We start from the raw sequence: 22,880 nt of genomic DNA, 5'->3' as shown, positions 1-22,880 counted from the left end.
GACGTTCCAATTCAATTGATGTCTCTATATATTTTGAATAGTTTTTGTTGTAAATAATACTCTTTTAAATTAAAGTGATATTATTTGTAAAGGATACACTATAGTATATTTATTTCTTAAAAAATGTATGGTATGATCGGGACCGAACAATCAACTAGTCTATAATCTCATATGAGTCGATCGGTAAATCGAATGGTTTGACTAAAACCAGAGTTAACGCTAAGAATAATTACCTTAATCTTAAGTCAGATCATCATGTTTGGGTCGTAATAAGGCTAACACTAATTAGAGCTATAAATACATGTTTGATATTCAAGTAGTTGGTTACATTGATTGCACATTTATTACTAACGCTATCAGATAAACACTGACTTTAACATTGGAGTACAACATCAGATAGCATCTTAGTTCAACCAAACCGTAGTTATAGGAAATTAGAAATAGAACTTTAACCTAACCTTAAAGATTGAAGATCTTTTATAAAAATATATTAACATCGACCCATTAATTAATCGAAACAAAAAGAAAAAATGTAATTAATAAAAGATAAAAAAAAAGATAATAATATAAATTAAAATATCTATTGGAGAAAAAAATTGTTTTAATGATAAATACATGTGTAACTTTTAGCAACCAATTATGGCTTATATAATTAATTAGAGGAACTAATTTCCAATCTATAATTTGTATATGTTGAATGAAGTAAGTGCTTTGCAAGTATGTCATGATGGTGACCTTGAAGGATTGGAATATGATTGAAGTTCTTTTGACTATTAAGAGTTAACCATATAATATGTTTTTATTGGGTAAGAAAAAGTTGAATTAGTATAAGGTAATACGAAATTAGTGGGAGAGACATCATTATTTGAGAAATTGGAAAAAGATGAAGAAAGTTGTCTTGTCAACAAAAGGCAAGGCACTATTAAAAGATTGAAGTCTGGTAGGGACTTAAGCAGTTAACTTTGCAAGATAAGTACATAATTTTCACAACTTGCCCCAAGATTCCCAAACAGTCGTGCTTGATGTTAAGTTTGACTGTTTGGAAGTCCTTCATTCATCTGTTCTAAAATTAAATATAACTAAAAACTGAACTATGAAGATCATTAAAAATGTCTAAATTAATCTGAGGCTAAAATATTCCATTAATTATCGTATTTGTTTAAAAATTTTAAGTAGTTATCTTTTTATATTTTAATTAATTTTAAATTGGTTTTGTTTTTGAAAATATATCACAATTGAGTGTATTTTATTAGTACTATATTAACGGCGTTGAATATATATCATGATTGTTTTTTATCTTCCATTATATCTAAATTTCAATATGATTTTTATATTTATTATTTTGATTCAACTCACTTTCATTTTAATTTTTCTATATCTTTATTAAATATTTTTAATCATATTGATTTTATTTAAATTTTGTTTTAAAATTTTAATTGTATGTGTTGATTTTATTACATCAAACTTTAATATTGTTTTTTTATTTGAATTTATATTCAAATAATTGTATAGAAATTTATACATTTATACTTCAAATATTTATATAACATTATATTTAACGCTATTAGTATACTACTATTGAAAATGACCAAATTATTACACATTTTAAAAATTAAAAATTAGAGACTTAATTAAGAACAATCAAAATATGAAAATCTAGTTGAGAATTTCTAACATGCAAGGATCATCTAACTATTTTAACCTTAATCTAATAACAAAGTTGTATTGGAAGATGCAGTAACATCGAATTACTAACAAGTAATGGGATAGCAGCTGCCAAAACTTAGTCATGGAGAAGCAGGTAAATGGTATAACTCCGGTGTATAGATTATTAGCACTCAAATTGCACAACATGTTGCTGCAATGGACATGAGTAAACCCTCTTATGCAGCAGCACTTCTATTTGACTATAGAGACTGTGACAGAACAAAACCCCAGTACTGCAACTAATATACAGGACCATCATTATTTGTCACTATACAAAGACTATATTTCAATCAGGTATCATATAAACATCTTAAGTAAACAACCTGAATGACAGTACATTACTGAAACCTACAAATTCGTGCCCTTTTTGCAACACAACTACAATGAACTCAGTTGGGGTTGTGATGATTGTCAGATGGAGCGAACATTTTCTTGATGGCCTCTTCCTTCTCATCAATGAAGTTAAAGAAGTTAACAACAACCTGGGAACAGTGACTGCCTGATGGTTGTTCTGAGGACGAAGAAGCAATATCCTTTTTCTTTTTTTTGAAGCGGGCGTATTGTCGAATCATTCGCAGCAGAAACAAAACGAGTGCAGCAAGAGAGACAACACCACATGAAAGATACAGGCCCCAAAAGCTAATCAAGTGAAGCTGGTCAGGCTTGGAGTTGCTTGTCCTTTCTTCAGGACAGCCCATTTTACAGAACCACCTCTCCTGTATCCTATGAAGATCCCCATTCTCAGAAAGTCTCAAAATTGCTGTAGACATGTCAAAGGCAAAAGGAGATTCTCTTTGAAAAGCCTGATGTATTGTTACAAAATGTCAGGAAATGCGAAATATACCATAGAACATAACTAAACAACAGATCATTTTTATAAGGACTGCTTATAGCACTTCTCATGTATGATGCACCACTACATGCCATATCCAGCAATCCCTTGAATCATAAAAATACCACAAGGATAACCCTTTGTTTCAAAATCAGTTCTAAGAATTTAGAAAATCATATATTGCACAAAACTCTTCTTGTTAGATGTTTTTCCCATTAAAAAGTTACTTATATTTTAGTCTGGTTTAAGGAAACAAGTTGCTACTACAATCTATATTATCACTGTCATGAGGAAATCCGGAGCATTTAATTTTAATCATATATACTATAACATGTTTACTTTGATATTCTAGTTAGATGGCCACTTACAAATCCCCAACTGTTTCTTGCGAATGGCTGTCCAATGATACCAAAATCAGTTTCTTTTGACAGAAATAACTCAACATACGGAAGCTCATCTACAATAGCTCCCACCCCTCCATCAGAAGGTCCCTTCTGCAGTGCTAAAGCATATTCCTCAGGGGAGCCTAATGAAACAAGCCTTGATTTTGAAATATAAAGATTATCTGCCAGATAGCTGTAAGCAAATGACCCCACTTGGTACCCTATAGGCCAGCTACTTGCAATCAAGCTCTCGATTCCTGTGATGGGCGATGAAAGCTGCTCCACTGTAAGAATTGAAGTCAAGCTTGCTGTATAGCTAGCCGTGATCACCATCAACAGAAAAAGCCAGACTATCATCACCATTTTAGAAAGGGAGCTTACGGTATCTTCCTCTGATTTCATGACACAGTGAAAGATTATCAGAAAGCATAATAAAGATGCCACAAATATCATTCTTCACAATATAATGATGAATGCCACCAAAAAAGTTCATAACCAGTTTGGTTTTGTCTTTGTTGATTTTTCATTTAAACAATACAATATGGTGCAAATGGAAGCAAAACTGAACGGAGAATGATATACTCAATTTGACATGTTTAGGTGAGCATACCATCCATAAAAGATACCGATGGTCTAGCACTGTTGCATGACAATACTGTTAAATAAATTTTCTGTGCAGATGTTACAAACATTTACTTTGTGCAAGACTTATATTGACTGATTAAATAAACATTACAAAAAAGCACACACAAAATTAAGACTTTAACAACAAACTAAACAATTATCTATATATATAAAACTTGGGAAACGAGATGGAATGGATATTAGCTGACATTATTTGGTTTACACGTTGAGCTCATGGATTAATTATATGATGACCTTGAGAAAGAAAAATAAAACAAAGGAACTATTAGACTTTGGAGTAAGATGTTTTCTTACGATTTTTCTTAAACAGGGTTGAGAGACTGAACCTGGAAAACAACAAAATGACAACATGCAGTTAGAATCTAAAACAAAAGATGAACATTGGGGCACCTATTGCTGCACCAAATTCAATAAACTGACCCTTAAAGGTAATCATATGACGCTACAAAGGCTTACATTAACATTGTTACAATTTGCTTCTTAGGAGGACCACGGAAGTCATTATTGACTCGGTGCTCAAGAATCCATATAACAGTTCCAATCACCAAAAATGAGGCAGCCGTAGCACACCACATATCTGCTGTAAATGGTTTGAGGAACACCCAAGCACTTGATCCTGATTTGTTGATAGGAGCCACTATGACAAGGCTAGATGATGCAAAAGGCTGAGAAAAATCCACAATCCTTGTACGGTTTGTCACAATTGCAATGTCTCCAACAACAGCATCATATACCTAAACAATTTTCAAGGATTACATGGTTAACAAAATTAAGACAACACTGAAAAGAAACCAATGCTGATTACAAATATTTCAATTTTTGTTCCCTTCTTTTCTCACTGCTATTTTAACCAAAAAAAATTATAAAGGAAGAAGAAAAAGAAAGGACAGGTAAAAGTTTTTACAAACTTTGGAGCAAGAAAAAACATAATACTATGTCATCCATCAGAATTTTTACGTACAGGTTAGCTGTTTTTTTAGTAAAAACACTGTATGTCAACTCAAAAACAATCGTAACTAATTTTGAGTAGATACATATGAATTAACCAACGTTGAGTATGTTTCTTTTTTTCATCACGGGTATCACTTACATTATCAGCAACCATTTTCACAAGTTCGTCATAATTGGGATTTGCTTTACCATTGCCGAAAGGCTTGAATACATAGGGAACTTCATATGGAATAAATTCTAGGGCTTTCTTGAACACATCGATGCAATACCCCCGAATTTCATGACTAGTTGGCACTTCAGTTACAAATTCAACAAAACTTGCTCTTTTTGGCACTCCAATTCTCAGTGGCTTGGTATTGTCAGCAATCACCCAGCCACGTGGTCGATCTGTCTTTCCACCAGGCCAAGTAATGTTGTCAAGCTTCTGATCTTTGGAAAACCTGCTGTGTGCCCTTTTTTTAAGAGTCTCAGGGGGTACAACTGAAAATCCAGAATTATTAGACCAAAAACCAACCCTAGAAATTCCCAACTGATTGATATTGATAATATCATAACCACCACTCACAATATTTCTGTCAGAATTAAACAGAACTTGACCACTCACACCAGTAAAATTTGATTGTAATAATATCTTGACCAGATCAGATCCACCAGTGAAGACTTTGAGTTTGTCAAGCTGAACGCCAATTCCTTCTGTATGAGATAGCTTATAGTTATCATGAAGCATGAAGGTAAAATTATTTACTTTGAGGAATTTATCAATTGAAAGTGCAATTGCCCAAACCGTGTCATAAGCAGAAAATCCATAGGAGTTCAGACTAGTATTTGTCAATCCATCTTTTTGCCTTTTCATCCACCGAGAAACAAAATCTCTCTTTTTTCGGGAATCCAAAATGTGTTGACGAAGACCAACAACCCCTTGGAGAACACTGAAAGAGGTTCGATTCACTGGGGATAATGAATCTAGTGTAGCTGAGAGCCAATCCGTGACAAGCCACACGTAATCCTTGGCCATCATTTGAAGTTTATGAGCAATAGAAAAAATTCTCAAGCTCGGATCAGGGTTGGCATGAATAACATACACACGAGGACCAAACAATTTAGATTGATTGAGTAAGGTGGTGATTTCATCCGGATCAAACTTAATACTCAAAGGAAGTTTATAAGAAATTTTCAATCTCCTTTTTTCAAGTTCATCACTCAAAGCAGATACTCCATTTCTTCCATAATCATCGTCTAAGAATACAACAATGACCTCTTTCCATCCATTAAAGTCAATAAGATCAGCCATTGCAGTCATTTGTGCCAAGTCACTTTGCGTAGAACGAATAAAGAAAGGAAACTGGAGGGAGGACAAGGTTGGATCAGTGGCAGCATATGAAACAAGAGGAACTTGGAGAGCATCAGCAATTTGAGAAATCGTGTGAGCTACAGCGGATGACTGGGGACCAATGATGGCTGCAACCCCTTTCTCAAGTACCTGAAAAGCTGCATAAAGATAATAGATAATGAAGATAATGCAAATTACAGGTACCCCCATGTTTAAATTTGGACATTTTACATCCAATGGACAATGTTTATGAATAGCCTTGACCAAGTCCTACAGCAGACCAAACCTAAGAATGCACCCAAGTAAGTCTTTACTAAGCACAATACTCAAGCCTAGTTCCACACCACAGACTAGCTCACACCACGGGCCAACCACTGCAACTAGTTTATCCTACTACACAATTATCATAGGCCAAGACCGAAGAGATTCTAGTGCTTCCTCACATGTGACTAAGGTGCAACACAAGCATCACTACCTCTCACGTGAGAAAGGCACCAGACCCAACAAAAAGGTGGGAACAGTTAAAGAACATACTCCATAGATATGTGCAATCCTCTCCTTGGAACTGTAACATTGGAATAAGATGGGCTGTCGCTAAAAATCTAAACATGGTCTAATCATCATACAAAAAGATGTTGTATCATAGTATCAAAAAGGTATATTATCAAGCATGATTAATATTCATTAAACAGCATAAAAAAGTTTATGCTGGCTGAGAACTAAGACGTAAGAAGTAAGCAACATTAGAAATAAAGGAATTCACGCTTAAACCTAGAAACTACTAAAGGGGGAACTTCTACAGTTAGCTACTCCAGCAACAGTAACAGCAACAGCAAGAAGAAGAAGAAAATTGATGAGGTTCAGGGTTGGCACCTCCAATTGATCCCAGAAAAGCATTGCACATGGCATCCTTCATTATCAAGTTGAGTTCAGTTCCGTTAAGAACTGTGGGGTCCTCTTTGACATCAGAAACGGCCATTTCCATAGCTTCCTTCGCAACTCTACCTATGACCGAATCGAAAGCAAAAACCGCACCAATGTTCACACTGGCAGGCGTTGTGCAGTGAGCAACACCACATATCCAAATCCATGTCACAAGGTGCAAAACCATGAATTTCTTCATGCTTGACCCGGAATTTCAAGTGACCACAAATTTCTTCACCGTAAATACCCGAACTTGCAGACACCCAGCATCCAAAAGCGCAAAAACATGGTTGAAATTGAAGAAAGTTTACACTTTGACCGGTGCCCAGATGAGTTTAGCTGGAAAAGCAGAAGTACAACCATGCCCTGTAGCCTAAGAGTTGTTGAGGTGAAGTTATAAGCATTCAATTCAACCCATTCACTGGCACATAAGAGAGATGCTATTCCATTTTTCCAAAAGATTGAAAAATGATGCGTGGACCCAGAGAAAGAGAGAGACAGAGGTATGTACCACATATATCATACTAAAAACAAGATTAATATTATTTAGACATTAAATATTGAGAAATACTTTATTATTATCCTCCATTTTTGTATATAAATACTTTATTATTATCCTCCATTTTTGTATATAATATTTTTAACAGATTATAAAAATTACGACTAATAATCTTTTCTAATATTCACAAAAGATAAAACAGCTTGTTTTATTAATTTATAATATTTATGGACCAAGTTTTTAAAATAAAAACATTTTAATAAAAAATAGTTTACGCCGATAAAGTTTCTGCATAAAGAAATAAATGTAGTGTTTTTCAAATTTATCAAAATAAAAATATAAATAGTACTCGTAGATTGTAAAATGTTTTAAATAGTGTATTTGAAAATGCTGTATTGCTAACATTTTTAAAATTTACAGAAAAACAAAATTATATGAAGAAAAGAAAGAAAGAGAAATAAAAATAAAATAAAATAAAAGTTATTACAAAAAAATATTGAATATATAATATTATTCAATGAAAATAATAGTAGTTGATAATGAGGATTAACTCTTGGAGTGTGAAAGTGCAGCACCTCTTAAGGACATGTTTGAACACAGCGTGGTTGACGACAATGTCAATTCTCTCAAATTGAGGTCAAATTTTTTTGTAGTTATTATGCAAAAAGTTGCATTTATTTCTCATTCTTTTTACATCTAATACTACAAAAAAAACATGATTGAAAAAGACTTTAACCTGAATATATAAATTGTCTTGCTTCTTGTCTTTTGATCGAAAAAGGATGTGACTAAAAAAAATAGAGATTTTGTTAAAATATCAACCAAAATTAATAACAAAAATTAACCAATAAATATTATGCATTAATAATATAACTAAAAAATATATAACTTCAAAACTTAAATTAAAAATAATAAATAAACTTGTTTTTATAGGTATTTTTGTTTCTACTTTTATGAATAATCTTTGAATTAATGGATATTAATATGATACTAATATGAGTATAAAGAATATTCATTTTTTTTTAATTGAGTATAAAAATAAAAATAAGAATATTTACATATTTGACCCGTCATTATCGTTCTCATCCTAATAAGTATCTTAGTCTTAATTTTAATCTTATTCTCATTTACATTACTAAAATATTTATAATTTATTAGATAACCTAAAACACCTATTTATTTATTTATTTATATATATATATATAATATTATTTTCTTAATATTTAATTTTGTAACTTTTTTTTCCTTTTCTTATATATGTATTTTTTTTTTGTCTTTTAATTGTTTGGTTTGTTTTACATCTACAAATTCATTCACATCTCAAAGATATTTTCTTTTTTATCACAATTTTGATTGCACATTCTTTTATATAAATATATTCAGATAATGTATTATCAATTTCAGTAAAACAAATGGTTTTTAAGTCTCACATTAATTTTTTTTCTACTCATTTTAGTATTTTTATTTATCATTTACTTTTTTTATGTGAAAATGCTTGACTCTCACAATTTCAAAACTCAACCAGCTAAACATTTCATTTACCAGTAATACAAAAAAAAATTATCCTTAATGATGCATTTTGTACAATTTCATCCAATGGTATATCAAATTTTTTCTATAACACGCATTTAAATTTTTTACTTCATTTTAATATTTTTATTTGATGATTTTTTTGTCATATAAAATATATTTTTAATGATTTTTTATATAACTGTTTATTTATTGTAATATAATAATGCAAAGTATTAATAGTTTAATCTTTTCTGTATGTGTGAATTCAACTGGTATTATAATTTTTGTTAATTATAAAATTAAATTTATTTATAATTTAGAGAAGGAAGTAAAGAGACACTTGAGATATTTTTAAACTAGATATTTTATAATTGTTTAAAAATATATTTTTTACTTTATCAACTTTGTTTGGTAACATTTTCAAAATTAATAGATATTTTAGTTGTTATGAAATTTTATTTACTTGTAATTGTGAAAATGTTTTTACATAATTCTTTCATTTACGTAAAATAAAATTTTCATAATTATTATGTATACATTGTTATTTGATACTTTATTTTAAAATTTATACAATATCATTTATTTTTAAATATTTGAGATTGTACTTATTTTTTATTGAATATTTAATAATATCACCTTTTGTTTATAAAATTTAATTAATTAATATTGAAATAATATTAATATTGAAATAATAAGAAAGTGGTTATAAACATTAGTACAAATATATCAATTAATTAGTAGAACAGGAATGAGACAAAAATTTCATAGTTGTTAGATATTGATTGGGATAGAGATGTGTAAGAATTTTTACTTCAATAATGAGATGAGACAATCAAATTGATATACACCATCATAAATTAAAAACGAAAAATTTATTCTAATTTTGTATAATTTAGTTGTGTGTAATAAAAGAGAAGGTATAAAATTTTCACAAGTTAATTTTGGTACTAATTTTTGGCGATTCTGGCTCTCTAACTTGATTGTCACTCATTTCATTTTCATCATTAAAGTTGGAATCCTACCAAGAAAATTTTCATGTAATGAAAATATGTATTTATTATACTTGTCAAATTAATTTTAAATTTTTAATAAATTTTATATACTTTTAGATGAGTTTTTTTTAATCTATGAGTAATAGTTATATATTTTTCCATTGAATTTCTATAATTTAATTTTCTTTTTTATTAAATGATGTGGCTACCTATATTGTCATCTTACTTTTATTAATATTAACATAGTTTTGGAGTGACTTTTACTATTAGATGAATGTAAATTGAAATGAAGAGAAAAACAAAACGAAATATAAATTAAGCAAATGTTTGACCAAAAAATTATTCATCACTATAAGACCTTTTTCGACTCTCATTTATCTAAAAATCAAAGTCTTTGTTTGCATGGCTTCATGCGTATTCATAAAGTGAGAAACATAACTCTCATTTAAGTGCATACCAAAACTAACTATGATTTCTAAGATAAACCAACCACGTACGAATGTTAAACTAAGTTAGAGCTAACATGCCAAAACTAGAATTACAACATAACTCTCATTCAACTGCATACCAAAACTAATTATAATTTCTAAGATAAACCAACCACATATGAATGTTAACCTAAGTTAGAGCTAACATGCCAAAAATAGAATTACAAAAGAATATATCTTCATATTCCCCAAATTGAATTACATTCTTACCTATAAATTTATATAACTCAATGAAAACAATTTTAACTCCAAAAATATAAATTCACTCAACCAACCCTCCATTTAAACCAAGAAAGCACCATTACACATTTTTTTATAGCCTCAAGTTAGTTAATTTCTCTATGTTCATTTTATCACAAATCCAAACAACTACCAACCAGAATTCATCTACAATTAACCATTGGAATAATCAAAATTTCATAGATGATCATATCTTACTCCATTTCATTAAACACAGATTTCAATTATAAATCTCAATAGAATTTATCATACATCAAATACACCGAATTTTAAACAATAATCATCAAGAAACCATCAATTCAAACAAATATCAAAGTCAGAATAAAAAAAATAGCTTTCATTACCTTGAAAGATAACTTTAAAGGCTTTAAGAGATCGAACTCTCACAACTCCATAAGATTTTTTATCTACACATAAAAACATCACAAACATGATTAGATCATACCTCTACGATTAGTGATCAACCGAGAACCATAAAGATGATTCTAGGAGCACATGCAAGCCAAAAAGATTGCATGCATGAATAAGGGCATATTTGAACACACAAAAAAAGATAAAAACTTACTTGAACAGAGAAATTGATTTGTAGAAATTGAAGAGCATGCCTCAAGGATCACTCTGGCGATCTTAGATCTTCAACCAGACAAACAAAAAGTGAGAAAGAGAATAAAGAGGGTAGAGAACTTTAAAAAAGTGATTTCTAGATAGATAATGTGTTTTCAAAGTAATGAGACTAGCTTATGATAATTCTATTTATACTCAAGCCTTTTAATATTAAATTAATTGAGTCTTGCTATTCTAAAGGCACTATCAACTCTAAAATATAACTTTATAGGTTCTTACTCAAGGTTCTTACACCAAGCATCAATTAACATTTGGGCCTTGAAAGCCTTTGGATGAGTTTTTGGGTCAGTATCACTTGAAAAAAAGGGATCTTTAGCATCATGAAGTTTTGAGGTAGTTGCTCGTCCATGATTTCCCTCACGAAAGGATGACCTTCCTCTAATCCTCAGTGGATGAGCGAAAAATCTCGTATATCTTGAGATTACCATTTTTCTACATCCACTAATGTAATTCCTCGCTAGCTCTTTACAACTTTTCTTGCTGACGCAAAGCTTTCTCTGGACAATGGTGTGATTCCTCTGCCTTTATGTGCAACTGCTCGCGTTCTGCCTCAACTTCCTATTGTAGACGGTTGCGCTCATCCTTAACTTCTCGCTGAAGTCTTTCTCATTCAGTTTCCACTCTGACATAGCCTTCCTCTGAACTTTGTCATATTGTCTCATTCTCCCGTCTTAACTCTTCAATACTCCGCATAATCTGATGCATGATCGAGGCATCTCATTGTTGTTTATGGTGTTCCTTGTGGTCATTAGCTATTGGTTAACTGGAGTTGGGATCAAGTTTTACTGAGACCCCACGGTGGACGTCAATTTTTCTAGCAAAAAAGTGTATTTTACTGGAAAAAAAAGTATGATGAACTCTCTTGACTCAAAGAAAATAACACTTAAGCCAAAATAGTTTCGTCCTTTAGTTGTGTGATTTAACATTTTATTTATAAGTAAATCAGTTACAAATCATTTTTATTCCCCAAATTAGAGAATATTTAGTTACAAGGATAAAAACTAAAGGATTACAAAGATAATACCCAAAAGATAACCAAAGATAATCCCAAAATTAAAAATAAATAACAAAAAGACTACTAAATGGACTTTGGCTTGAACTTTTGGAGATTGATTTTTCAATGTCAACTTGACCCATAATTGGTTATACTAAAATCAAATTTATCACGATTATATTGAGGTCAGTCAAATATTTTCAAGTACCTGAGCATTAGTAGCCAACTCATTGATGATCCATGGTTAACCTTATTGAGTGGTCTAATGATAAAGTTATTACATGTTATTATTATGCTCGACCCTCAAATTGACTTTAAGATTATTACATTGAGGTCAGTTAACTCTAGATGGTACAATAACATATTACTGAAACTCGTATAAATGTGTACCTCGCAAGGTTATTTCTCTTTCTTTCCTACTCTTTAATTCTCTAGCATCTTGATTTATTTTCTGATTCAGCTTCTAAGCTCGCAGAACTTATTCCTTTTCTTTAATTCTTATTTTGGTTGTTAAGGTGGTGGCTCATAGTGTTTATGTGTGAAGAGAATGAAGATGGGCAATGAAGTTGAAAGATAGAATGTGGAGGAAAAGATGTGAGAAGGTGAACCAAAAGGATATATATATATATATATATATATATATATATATATATATATATATATATAGGTTATGTGTCTTGATGGAGAAAACGAGATTTAAAGGTGAAGAGAATTGAAGGATGGTGAAGGACGAATATCTTGATACCTTGTGTCAACACCCAATTTTGTCCGAGTAAATTAAAATTCATCCCAAAAATAAATAAAAAAAACATAAAAAACAAAAATGAAAAAATACTATTTGTTTTACTTTTTGCACCCCCAAATTTTCTTTTAAACACTTAATCCAATGGCCCAAAATAATCTCTTACTTTTTTACTTCCTCACCACCCATCTTCTCTTACCACACTCCACTCTCCACATCACCATCCACATCACCCTCCATATCACATTCCACATCATCTACCTTTTTCATTCACTTTTTCCACCTCATTTCCATATTAATTTTTATATACCAACTTTTCTAATTATTCCACTTACATTTTTAATTATATCTTCTCCATCAACATTTTTTATTATCCATTTTTCTCCACTTAATTTCTCCACCAACTTTTTATATTATTTCTTTCACTTATTTTTCACATTAACTTTTATTATTCACTATATTTTATTTCACCTAATTTTTCCACCCACTTTTTTATATTATTTCTTTCACTTATTTTCCACATTAACTTTTACTATTCATTATATTTTATTTCATCTAAATTTTCCACCAACTTATTATATTATTTTTATTCATCAACTTTCTTCATCCTTAACTCTATAAATACCTACATTCTCTTCACTTCATCACACACACAATTACATAATATCCATCTCTTCTCTCTCAAAATCTCTTCATTCCATCCCAAAACTCTACTTCATTTTTCTCTCACATTTTACTATTTCCTAATCCCTCTATACATAGTAAATCCCATACCACATTTCTACTATAAATTCATCTTCTTCACCATCAATCTATCTCTTCTCACAACTTATTACAAGCAAAGTCTTGCTTCATCATTCAAATCTTCAACAAGGTACACATTTTCTTTTCATTCTATTTGTATGCATTTTGATCATTTTTTTAGTTTATAAATTTATCCTATTTTCTACCACAATTTTATCCTATGCTTTTTCACATTTTTATGTCATAGATATTTCAACTCACCTCTCTTTCTTAATAAAAAGAAAATAAAAAAAATATAAAAACTTTAAAAAACATGTAATGATATAAATATCGGTATGAGTACTCGTGCAATCGTACGCATCAGCCTAGTATTCATTATCCAAAATATAAAATAAACAAAAAAAGCCGTATGAGTACTCGTGCGATCGTACGCATCAGCCTAGTGCTCATTACGCAAAAGAATAAAAAATAAGTAAAAAAGTCGTATGAGTGCTCGTGCGATCGTACGCATCAGCCTAGTGCTCATTATGCAAAAAATCTAAATATTACATCAAAAAATACCAAAAAATATAAAATCTTCAAAAAAACTAAAAACATCAAGACTTTCAAGCAAACAAACAAGATACCAGCCAGAACTACGTGATCCTTGATTCTCCATCACAAGTGATAGGAGCAAGGCTAGTCCTTGTCAGGTTCATTTCCCCAAAAATCCAAATTTATCCATAATCAATTTCTCAAACAAATTTCTCAAACAATTTCCAAACAAACTTTTCAAACAGTTTCAAAAGAACTACGTAACCTTGATTTCTCATTTTAATGAGAATACGTAGGAGCAAGGTCAATCCTTGTCGGGCACAAAAAACTAAAAAATATATTTTGTCTCTTTAGAGTTTTATTTTAGGGAATAGTTAAACATTTTGAAAACCACATTCATATTCGCGTATTTAGTTAAAGGTACTGCCTTAGGGCAGGCGTTGTAGGGTGCTAATACCTTCCCTACATGTAACCGACTCCCGAACTTAGAATCTCATTTTCGTAGACCATGCCTTATCATTTTATGGTTTTTCCATAGTTTTCCAGAATAAACTATGGTGTGGACTCCAAATCTCTCTTTTTCAAAACGTTTCGTTTCTTTTTTTTGGATCGTCGTCCCGTCGCAATTCCGATTGCAACACCTTGGTAGTGAATGTATTGTCCCTAGGTTGAGATGCAGTGAATGAGTGTGTGATGATTTTGAGAGAATTATAAGCCTCTGGAGATGGAGATGGAGAGAACAATACAGATGTATGAATATGGAAGATGAATTGCAAGGCAAGAACAATGAGTAAAGATCAAAATGTTTCGAATAGAAAAAAATTTGTAATAGAGAAAGGGTGGGAAGAAGTTAAAAAGAGTTACCTGTGTCACCTCCAAAATGGAGAGGGTTTTGAATGGTTAAAAAGAAAAGCATCAATGTTAAAACATTAGACCAATAACTCAATGTAAATAAGGGTTAAAAGGAAAATAAAAAAAGGGTTAAAAAGCAAATAAGAAACTGAAAACATTAAAACGAAACTAGACTGTGAGTCCGATAAAAAAAATGTAAAAAAAAAATACGAGTAGAGGACGTAAAAAAAACTATGCCCAAAACAAAGCCCAAAATAAAAAATCTTGTTCTCTATTTTTGGAAAAGTTCGGGCCAAACAAAAGGAAGCCATATTGGTTTCTATTATTCTTTTCTCTTTTTATTTCTTTCTTAATTTTCTTAAAGAAGAATTTTCTAATTAATTTTCTTTTCATTTTTTAACTAAAATTAATTCTTTTATTTATTTATTTTATAGTTTTTATTAATTTTTTAAATTTGAAGAAATTTGTATTTCATGTCATTTTATTTAATAACCTTTTTTTTTATTTTTTTGAAATAAATTTTGGATGTTGGCAAAGACAAATAAGCAAGATATGTTAATACATTAACAGAAAAAATTAAAAAGTAAACACTTAATTAAAAAATATCAATTTTTTAGTACTCAATGGATTAAAAAATTATAGTAAAGATTCAAAAATAATCAAATTTATTAGAAACTTAAACTTAGTTAAACCTAATTTTTCTTTTGATGATATCTCTACTTAACACCTAGGCAAACACGAACGATTCTAATATAACACATGATGTGCTATAAAATAACACATGATCTATTATTTTTCTCTCTCACCAAAAAAATATTAGATGGTGCAAAATTGTTACTATTTTTACTAGTTTATAGATAATACATAATTGGGTTTATTAATTGTTCTTTTGGAAAATTTTAAATGTGTCATGTATATTGTGGATACCAAGTGACTTCAAACTACTAAATTATAAATAAGCAGCTCGAACACTCTTTCGCAATGCTTGAATTGGAATAGTGTACTTTTTACTTTCGTGGATCTTAGATATTTTTGTTTCATTGAATTTCAAATTACCCTGGAGATCCCTTTGTCAAGAATTATTTCCATGATTTCTCACTTTTTTTCTCACCAGGTTATCATGGCCTTTACCTGTTGTTAAGACTCTGTTGCTGAAAGATGGGGAAAAAGTTCAGTCTTATTGATTTCTAAAAACATGACTACTTATTATAGCCGTTCTACAAGAAGAGAAAATGAAAACAGATCACATTTACATATCCCCTAGAATGTGACCCCTAAATTATTGAAATTGAATAGTCATTCTCCTTAATTAATCACAGAACAAACAAAAAATCTAACACAAAAGGGTAGAAAATATCTCTCTAACAAAAATGGATAGTTGTTCAAATATAATTGTTACATGTCACAACACACATGAAAGGAACTACCAATAAGAGTAGAGATAATAATAATAATAATAATAATAATAATAATAATAATAATAATAATAATAATAATAATAATAATAATAATAATAATAAGGAGCTCTCTAGCCCCTACATGAACAAGTCATCCTCTTCAGTCTAGTGCTTCCTCCTTCTTGTCCTCCCATTTGCTCAATCTCTTGGCTGCTTCCTCCACCTACAATCAACAAAATTGACAGTGACATCAAGTTACCCCTTTTCTGCATTCTTATAAGCAAGAAAACCAGTGTAGAGATGGTCTTTTACCTCCTTATTCCAGTTCGTTCTAAATGTAACCCACAATAGAATCACTGTTTGCATGGCTGTGCCACCAAGCATTCCCAGCCATATTCCCTGCCAAGTAAAGAAAAGTGTATTTGTTTCTACTCAAATATAGACCAGTTTTTAGAAGAAAATAAAAACTAAACCCAACTTTAAATTAAAATGCTCATGCATAAAGAAATAAATGAAGAACAAATAACACATGTACACAAAGGATAAAGTTGGTAAAATAGTCATGTTTGGATACTTGTTATCGTTTCCTAGTAATAAAACTGATATTTACAGAATAAAACGTATACTGGAGTAGATGCTCGAAATAGCTAAAACTATATATCAATTTTCAAATGAAAAGGCCAAAAGTACGTACCTTGGCACCGTAGTCGAAATAAAAGCCTAGAACCGCTCCCAGTGGTAAGCCAACTCCATAATAACAACCCACGTTTACATAAGCCACGAAAGCTTGCCAACCACATCCAACAGCCACCCCTTCATTCATATGCGACAGGTTAAACTGCATGCAACAATTTCTAGTGTACTAACTAATAAACCAAAAAGGCTGCAGAGGTGTACAGAAGAGTTATAAAAAAAATCTTGAGAATTTTTAACAATGCTTTATGTTCAAAGATAAAACTAACAATCAAACATGTTACGCCTCAGTAGATTGGCTGATGAGAAATTAATTATTGAGTATTCACAATCAGTTTACTAACGATTATTCATCAACTTGTTTGAACTTGAAGAAGACAACGAATAATTCGATTTACAATGGAATGAAGAAATGTGATACTCTTAAGGTTTGTTGGATCAATATGATTATGAAGTAATTAATATTAATTACCAGATAAGACGGGTTGGACGCCATTGAGGACAATACAAAGAGCAAGCAGTGGGCAAAGATCTGAAACTGCAGCAGCAACCACTTCACCCCCTGTGAAGGCATAGCTGATAACATCCCTAAGTACAAGAATCACTATTGCTATAATAGCTGATATGATGAAAGAAATCGCTGTCACCACCACCACCGAAAAGGACGCTGATTTTGGATTTCCTGCTCCGAGTTCGTTACCCACCCTCACGCTGCATTCATCATTAAATATCAAACTTCCCGCTTTTATAATTTCCTATACGCTTTACAATAATTATTTATTTAACAATTTAATCTATATTTTAATTTTAATTTAATATCTTAACTTAATATTTTGTTATTAATTAAGGTTGTTAAATGGATGTACGAACTTTTAGAAACTCTCAAATATAACTTTTCCGTTATGATTGATGATTCTCTGCATATTTTTTTTTTTTTGTTGATAAAACAAACTTTATGAATTTCCTGGTGCTCGATGTATCTAAGCAAATGGAAATTTTGTAAGAAATAAGAAGACAGAATCTAACCTTGCGGCAGCTTGGAATCCAACGGAGATCATGTTAAACCAGCCAGAAAGTGTAGTACTGCAATAACAAAAATAACACGAGTAAAGCGTAGTGCTTGTTTGATAAGGTTAATTTTGAAAAATATATAATAATTTCCCTAAACTAAATAATAGTAAACACACAATTTAAATAAAAATTACATTCAGTCTCCAGTATTCAAATATATTTTTATTCAAACAAAAACTATTAATAAAAATTAAATAAAATAAGTGTATGATAAAATTAAAAGATTAAATATGTTTTTATATCTAAATAATGATAAAAAAAATTGAAATTCATAAAACTTTTATATATATTTTAATTTTTAAATTTAAAAAATAACAAATATAATTATTTGAACTTAATTATGTTAAATTTTTTTAGGTGATGTTTCGAACTAACATTTAAGTTATTTACATTATAATTAGATTAAAATATTATATTCATTCCGTTTTAAAATTAATGATTAAAATGAATCAAAATTAGAAAAAAAAATTTTAAATAAAAGATTCAAGTATTAAAAACAATTTTAACTCAAAATGGAACGAAATTATTTTTGGACCGTAATGGATCTTTAACCAATTTGGTAGTGAACATTGTATCTTAGAAAGGCGAAATGCATTACTTTTAATTTTTATTAACTACCAATGAGAATAGTCTGAATAAATTCTTAAAATGCTTTATGTATAATATTAGACTATTAAAAGTATTCTACTGCTTAAATTAGTTTAAAAAATATATATTCTCAATTATTGATGGTTCTTTTCGTTTAAAAACAATGGTAAGAGAATGCATTAATATCGTAGGATTTTTATAGTCTTTTTTTATTAATGAGAAAATAAAGTGAGATATTTGATGCATGTTATTTACTATTATTTATTAAATTCAGAAAACTAGTTCATAATCAATAACTTTTGTGAAAAGTAATCAAACAATATAATACACGTTATAGACTACTCAAACCCGCTTCTATTTTCGATATTATATTTAGTTTTAAATATATTTTTAATGTCTAAAATATATTAAATCTTGCATTTTTTTTCTAAATTTAAAACTCATTATTTCAATAGAAGAGTTTCTTTTAATTCATTTGTCCAAACCTTTTTATGTTGTCAAAATAATTTTAAAAAATCGTATAATTGAGTTTTATTTTAAAATGTTGTTAAAATAATTTTAAAAACAAATATTTAATTTAGATCTATATTTTGTTTGGATTGGAGAGAGAATGAAAAAAAAAATGAAAGAGAAAGAAAATGAAAAGTTGAGTTGTTTGAATTATGGAAAAGAAAATAGAATGTAAACAAATATATAAAAAATATTTTTTAAAATAAAATCTTAAAAATAATTTGATATAAAAAAGTAAATCAGACTTAAAATAAATTTTAAATCCAAAAAAAAATTACCAAAATTTGATGAATAAAAAAATTTATATCTTTAATAAAATAATATATCAAATTAATTACTTTATAAAAAAATTAATCAATTTAATTTAATTTATTATTTAATATTTTCTATTTTAATCATATGTTTTATCATAATATAAAACATAATTATTAAATTAATTATTTTATTTGTTTTTGTAATATTTTTATTTTAATTATTTTTTTATAATATAAAGTGTATATTAATATAATATTAAATTATTTTATTGTATTTATTACTTTAATATTTTTATTTTATTACAATATAGAATGCATATTAATAAAAAAAATTAATAATATCTATATTTTATATAGCTAAAACTCATAATGCATTTTTCTTTTCACATAAAATTTCATTATCATTTATATATATATATATATATATATATATATATATATATATATATATATATATATATATATATATATATATAATCGATTATATGCACTTTATTCGCAAATCAATGTATATTATAAGAGAAATAATTTGTATTATATGCGTAGTGTTTTTTCATCACGATTTTTGAATTTTCACTTCAAATGTATTCGCCTCACGGTTATTGTATAGAAACAAACAGAGGTTTATGTTATATATATAGAATTGAAAAGACTATAAGATTAATAAATTTGTAATTACAACTCATGAAAACAAAATGTTAAAATCTTTTCTAATGATATTTGAAACACATAAAATATAATTTTCTTTTTAAATTATAAATATTAAAAATTAATTTCAAATTTAAATAAGACAAGTTAATTTACTCATTTAGAAAAAATATTTATAATTTACATGTAATTAAAATCATTTTTTAAATTTAAATAAGACAAGTTAAATTTAAATATTTCAAATTTAAAATATTTTTAAAATTTTTTAATTAATTAATTAGTGTATATAATTAAATAAATTAAAATCATTATTAATTTAATTAAAATATAATTTACATGTAATAATTTAAGTTATAATATTATATATTTATAATTTTAAATAATATAATAAAGAAAATTAACCTTTTATAATACTTTTTAATTTAATTTTTAATTTTAAAATATGACAGCATACATTTAATTAATAAAATGAAATAAATATTTATTATTTAATAGTCTTAATTAGATTAGAATAAAATTCACAATATCACAAAAATTAATCTAATTTATTCATGTTTAAATTTAGTGATGATCTCAGGAATGAATACTTGACTGGAGTATGCAGTTGGCACAAGAAGGAGGACAGGAAATCATTAAACTCGGAAAAGGACAAAAAAAAGGTGAGAGATAAACCAAAGTATTTTTCTAACCATCCATTTTACAGATATTTTGGTTATTTAAAAAGACGTAAAATGTGTAAAAATGAATTAAGTGTGGGAATAATATTTCGGGGGTAATAAATATGAAAGGCAGAAGAAATGGACTAAATAAATATGAGGGTCATAGAAAGTGACAAAAGAGAATGAAATTCTTACCAGACTGATAGCGAATCAAGGGCCAATTCAGGTTGAGGAAGCAGGCCTGCGAGCAGCACCAGAATTTGAAAATACCACGTCTCCAAACACAGCATAACGGCGGAAGCAGCAGACAGCTTGAAGAACGACGGTAACCCGGAAAAAGCCTGCAACGTGAACCCCTGCCACGTCTGCTTGCACTTCGGGCTCTTCACGATGTACACGAACTGAGCAATCACGATGATCCACCACGACAGGCTCAGCGTCAGTGACGCTCCCAAGAGTCCCAACCCAATCTTGTACACCACCAACCAGCTCAGCACCAGATGCAACACTAACGCCCCCGCTGAGATGTATGCGCTCGGCGCCACTATGCTCTGCGCCTGCATAAACTTCTGGATAGGGAAGTTCACCGCGTACGCGAAGATCTGAGGAATCAAACCGTACACGAAAAGCGCCGCTGCCGCAGCAATTTCCGCGGACTCGCCGAGGAAGAGTAAAATTGGCTCACTGAAGACGTATACGACGGTCATAAGGATGCCGGCCAATGAAAGAAGCACCGTTGAGCGCTGCATGTATATACCTAGCATCCCGAACTTCTGCGCACCGTATGCTTGTCCGCACAGCGTCTCAACTGCACTCCCCATGCCTAACTGCAATTGGTTACATGTTAGTTTCTAAAATCATTTTTAATTAATATGTCAATTTCCTTCTTTTACCGTTATTCATAAATAAAATTGCAAAAGATATAAATCATGTTTTCGGCAAAATTAATTAAACTTTTAAAACATAAATGTTGAAGAGCTTTATAATAAACAAAAGTAAGAGTGAATATTATTTTATTTTATATAAAAAAGGTAGATATATATATATATATATATATATATATATATATATATATGTAAATAACTTTTTAAAATGTGTAAATATTTGTTAAAATGAACAAATATTTATTCGAACGCGGTATTTGAAGAAGTGGTTGCATATACCATGAGGCCATAAGCTAAGAGTTGGATGCCGGTGTTGCCGAGGGAGGAGGCGGCGAGTTCAAGATTACCGAGGTGACCGGAGAACATTTGCGTGGACATGGACATGACGTAGTTGACGACGTAGACAAACACAGCAGGGGCGGCGAGGAAGAAGAGGAGCTTGAACTCCACCCAAAAGGCGGCCCCGAGACGGTGGAGGAAAGGGAGGGTGTCGTCTGTGAGAATTCTCTCAAGTTCCCCATCGGACACGTGCTTGGAATTTGAGCGAGGAGTTTCTTCCCCTGCAGAAAACCCTGACAAGAGCGGTTCCGTCTCCACCGAACCCATTGATCTGAATAGAAATAAGAATAATAACAAAAAGTAAATATAAAGTGAGAGGAACTGCAGAGGCTTCTCTCCGGTGCTTGTCTCTGGGGTGCTCTGCTATGTTTATACAAGTGGAGCTAATTATTTTACGTTGTTGCCTCCTCTTAGCCTTCACACTGTACAGTGCACAGTACACAGTGCCAACTCACCTCAATCACCCACCACCAGCATGTCAGTGTATTATTATATTATTCTTTAACAAAAGTTATGTCACAAACAAAATGTAAACTAAATGTGTTTGTTTAAAAAAAATAAAAATTAATTAATTAAAATAGATGATAAATAATATAATAAATCTTTCTATGCTTAAAATTTTTCATAAAAAAATTATTTTTAAAATTTTATTAATAAAAATCTATTTTTAAAATTAGTTTTTTCACTTAATATCTTAGATTATTTTAATCTCCTCCATCCCTCCTCTACTCTCATTCACTGTATCTACCATTCAATTTTGAATTTATTTGTTCAACAACCAGTTTTGGTGGTCAATAAATAATAAATATATTTTTTACTTCTTCCGGTATTAAATATATTAAAT

The 22,880-nt window shown here is 29.8% G+C and overlaps 2 protein-coding genes across 2 annotated transcripts; both read right to left on the bottom strand.

Moving 5' to 3' along the window:
- Window positions 1–1,794: 1,794 nt before the first annotated feature.
- On the bottom strand, window positions 1,795–7,272 carry LOC108334146 (glutamate receptor 3.7). Its single transcript, XM_017569810.2, has 6 exons — window positions 6,722–7,272; window positions 4,658–6,006; window positions 4,024–4,301; window positions 3,862–3,893; window positions 2,908–3,314; window positions 1,795–2,510 (listed from the first exon to the last, which is right to left on the bottom strand). Exons 1-6 carry the CDS (start codon window positions 6,969–6,971, stop codon window positions 2,097–2,099), a joined length of 2,730 nt encoding a protein of 909 aa, XP_017425299.1. The 5' UTR covers window positions 6,972–7,272; the 3' UTR covers window positions 1,795–2,096.
- An 8,869-nt stretch (window positions 7,273–16,141) lies between these two features.
- Window positions 16,142–22,509, bottom strand: LOC108332890 (protein DETOXIFICATION 40). The gene is made up of 7 exons (XM_052870859.1): window positions 21,977–22,509; window positions 21,009–21,640; window positions 18,110–18,166; window positions 17,556–17,794; window positions 17,085–17,203; window positions 16,703–16,789; window positions 16,142–16,613 (listed from the first exon to the last, which is right to left on the bottom strand). Exons 1-7 carry the CDS (start codon window positions 22,301–22,303, stop codon window positions 16,551–16,553), a joined length of 1,524 nt encoding a protein of 507 aa, XP_052726819.1. The 5' UTR covers window positions 22,304–22,509; the 3' UTR covers window positions 16,142–16,550.
- Between the last annotated feature and the right edge of the window lie 371 nt (window positions 22,510–22,880).

Source organism: Vigna angularis, chromosome 11, assembly GCF_016808095.1.
Source record: "Vigna angularis cultivar LongXiaoDou No.4 chromosome 11, ASM1680809v1, whole genome shotgun sequence".
Classification (NCBI taxonomy): Eukaryota; Viridiplantae; Streptophyta; class Magnoliopsida; order Fabales; family Fabaceae; genus Vigna; species Vigna angularis.
Note: the sequence above shows the minus strand (reverse complement) of the source record. Positions and strands in the feature narration are given on the sequence as shown.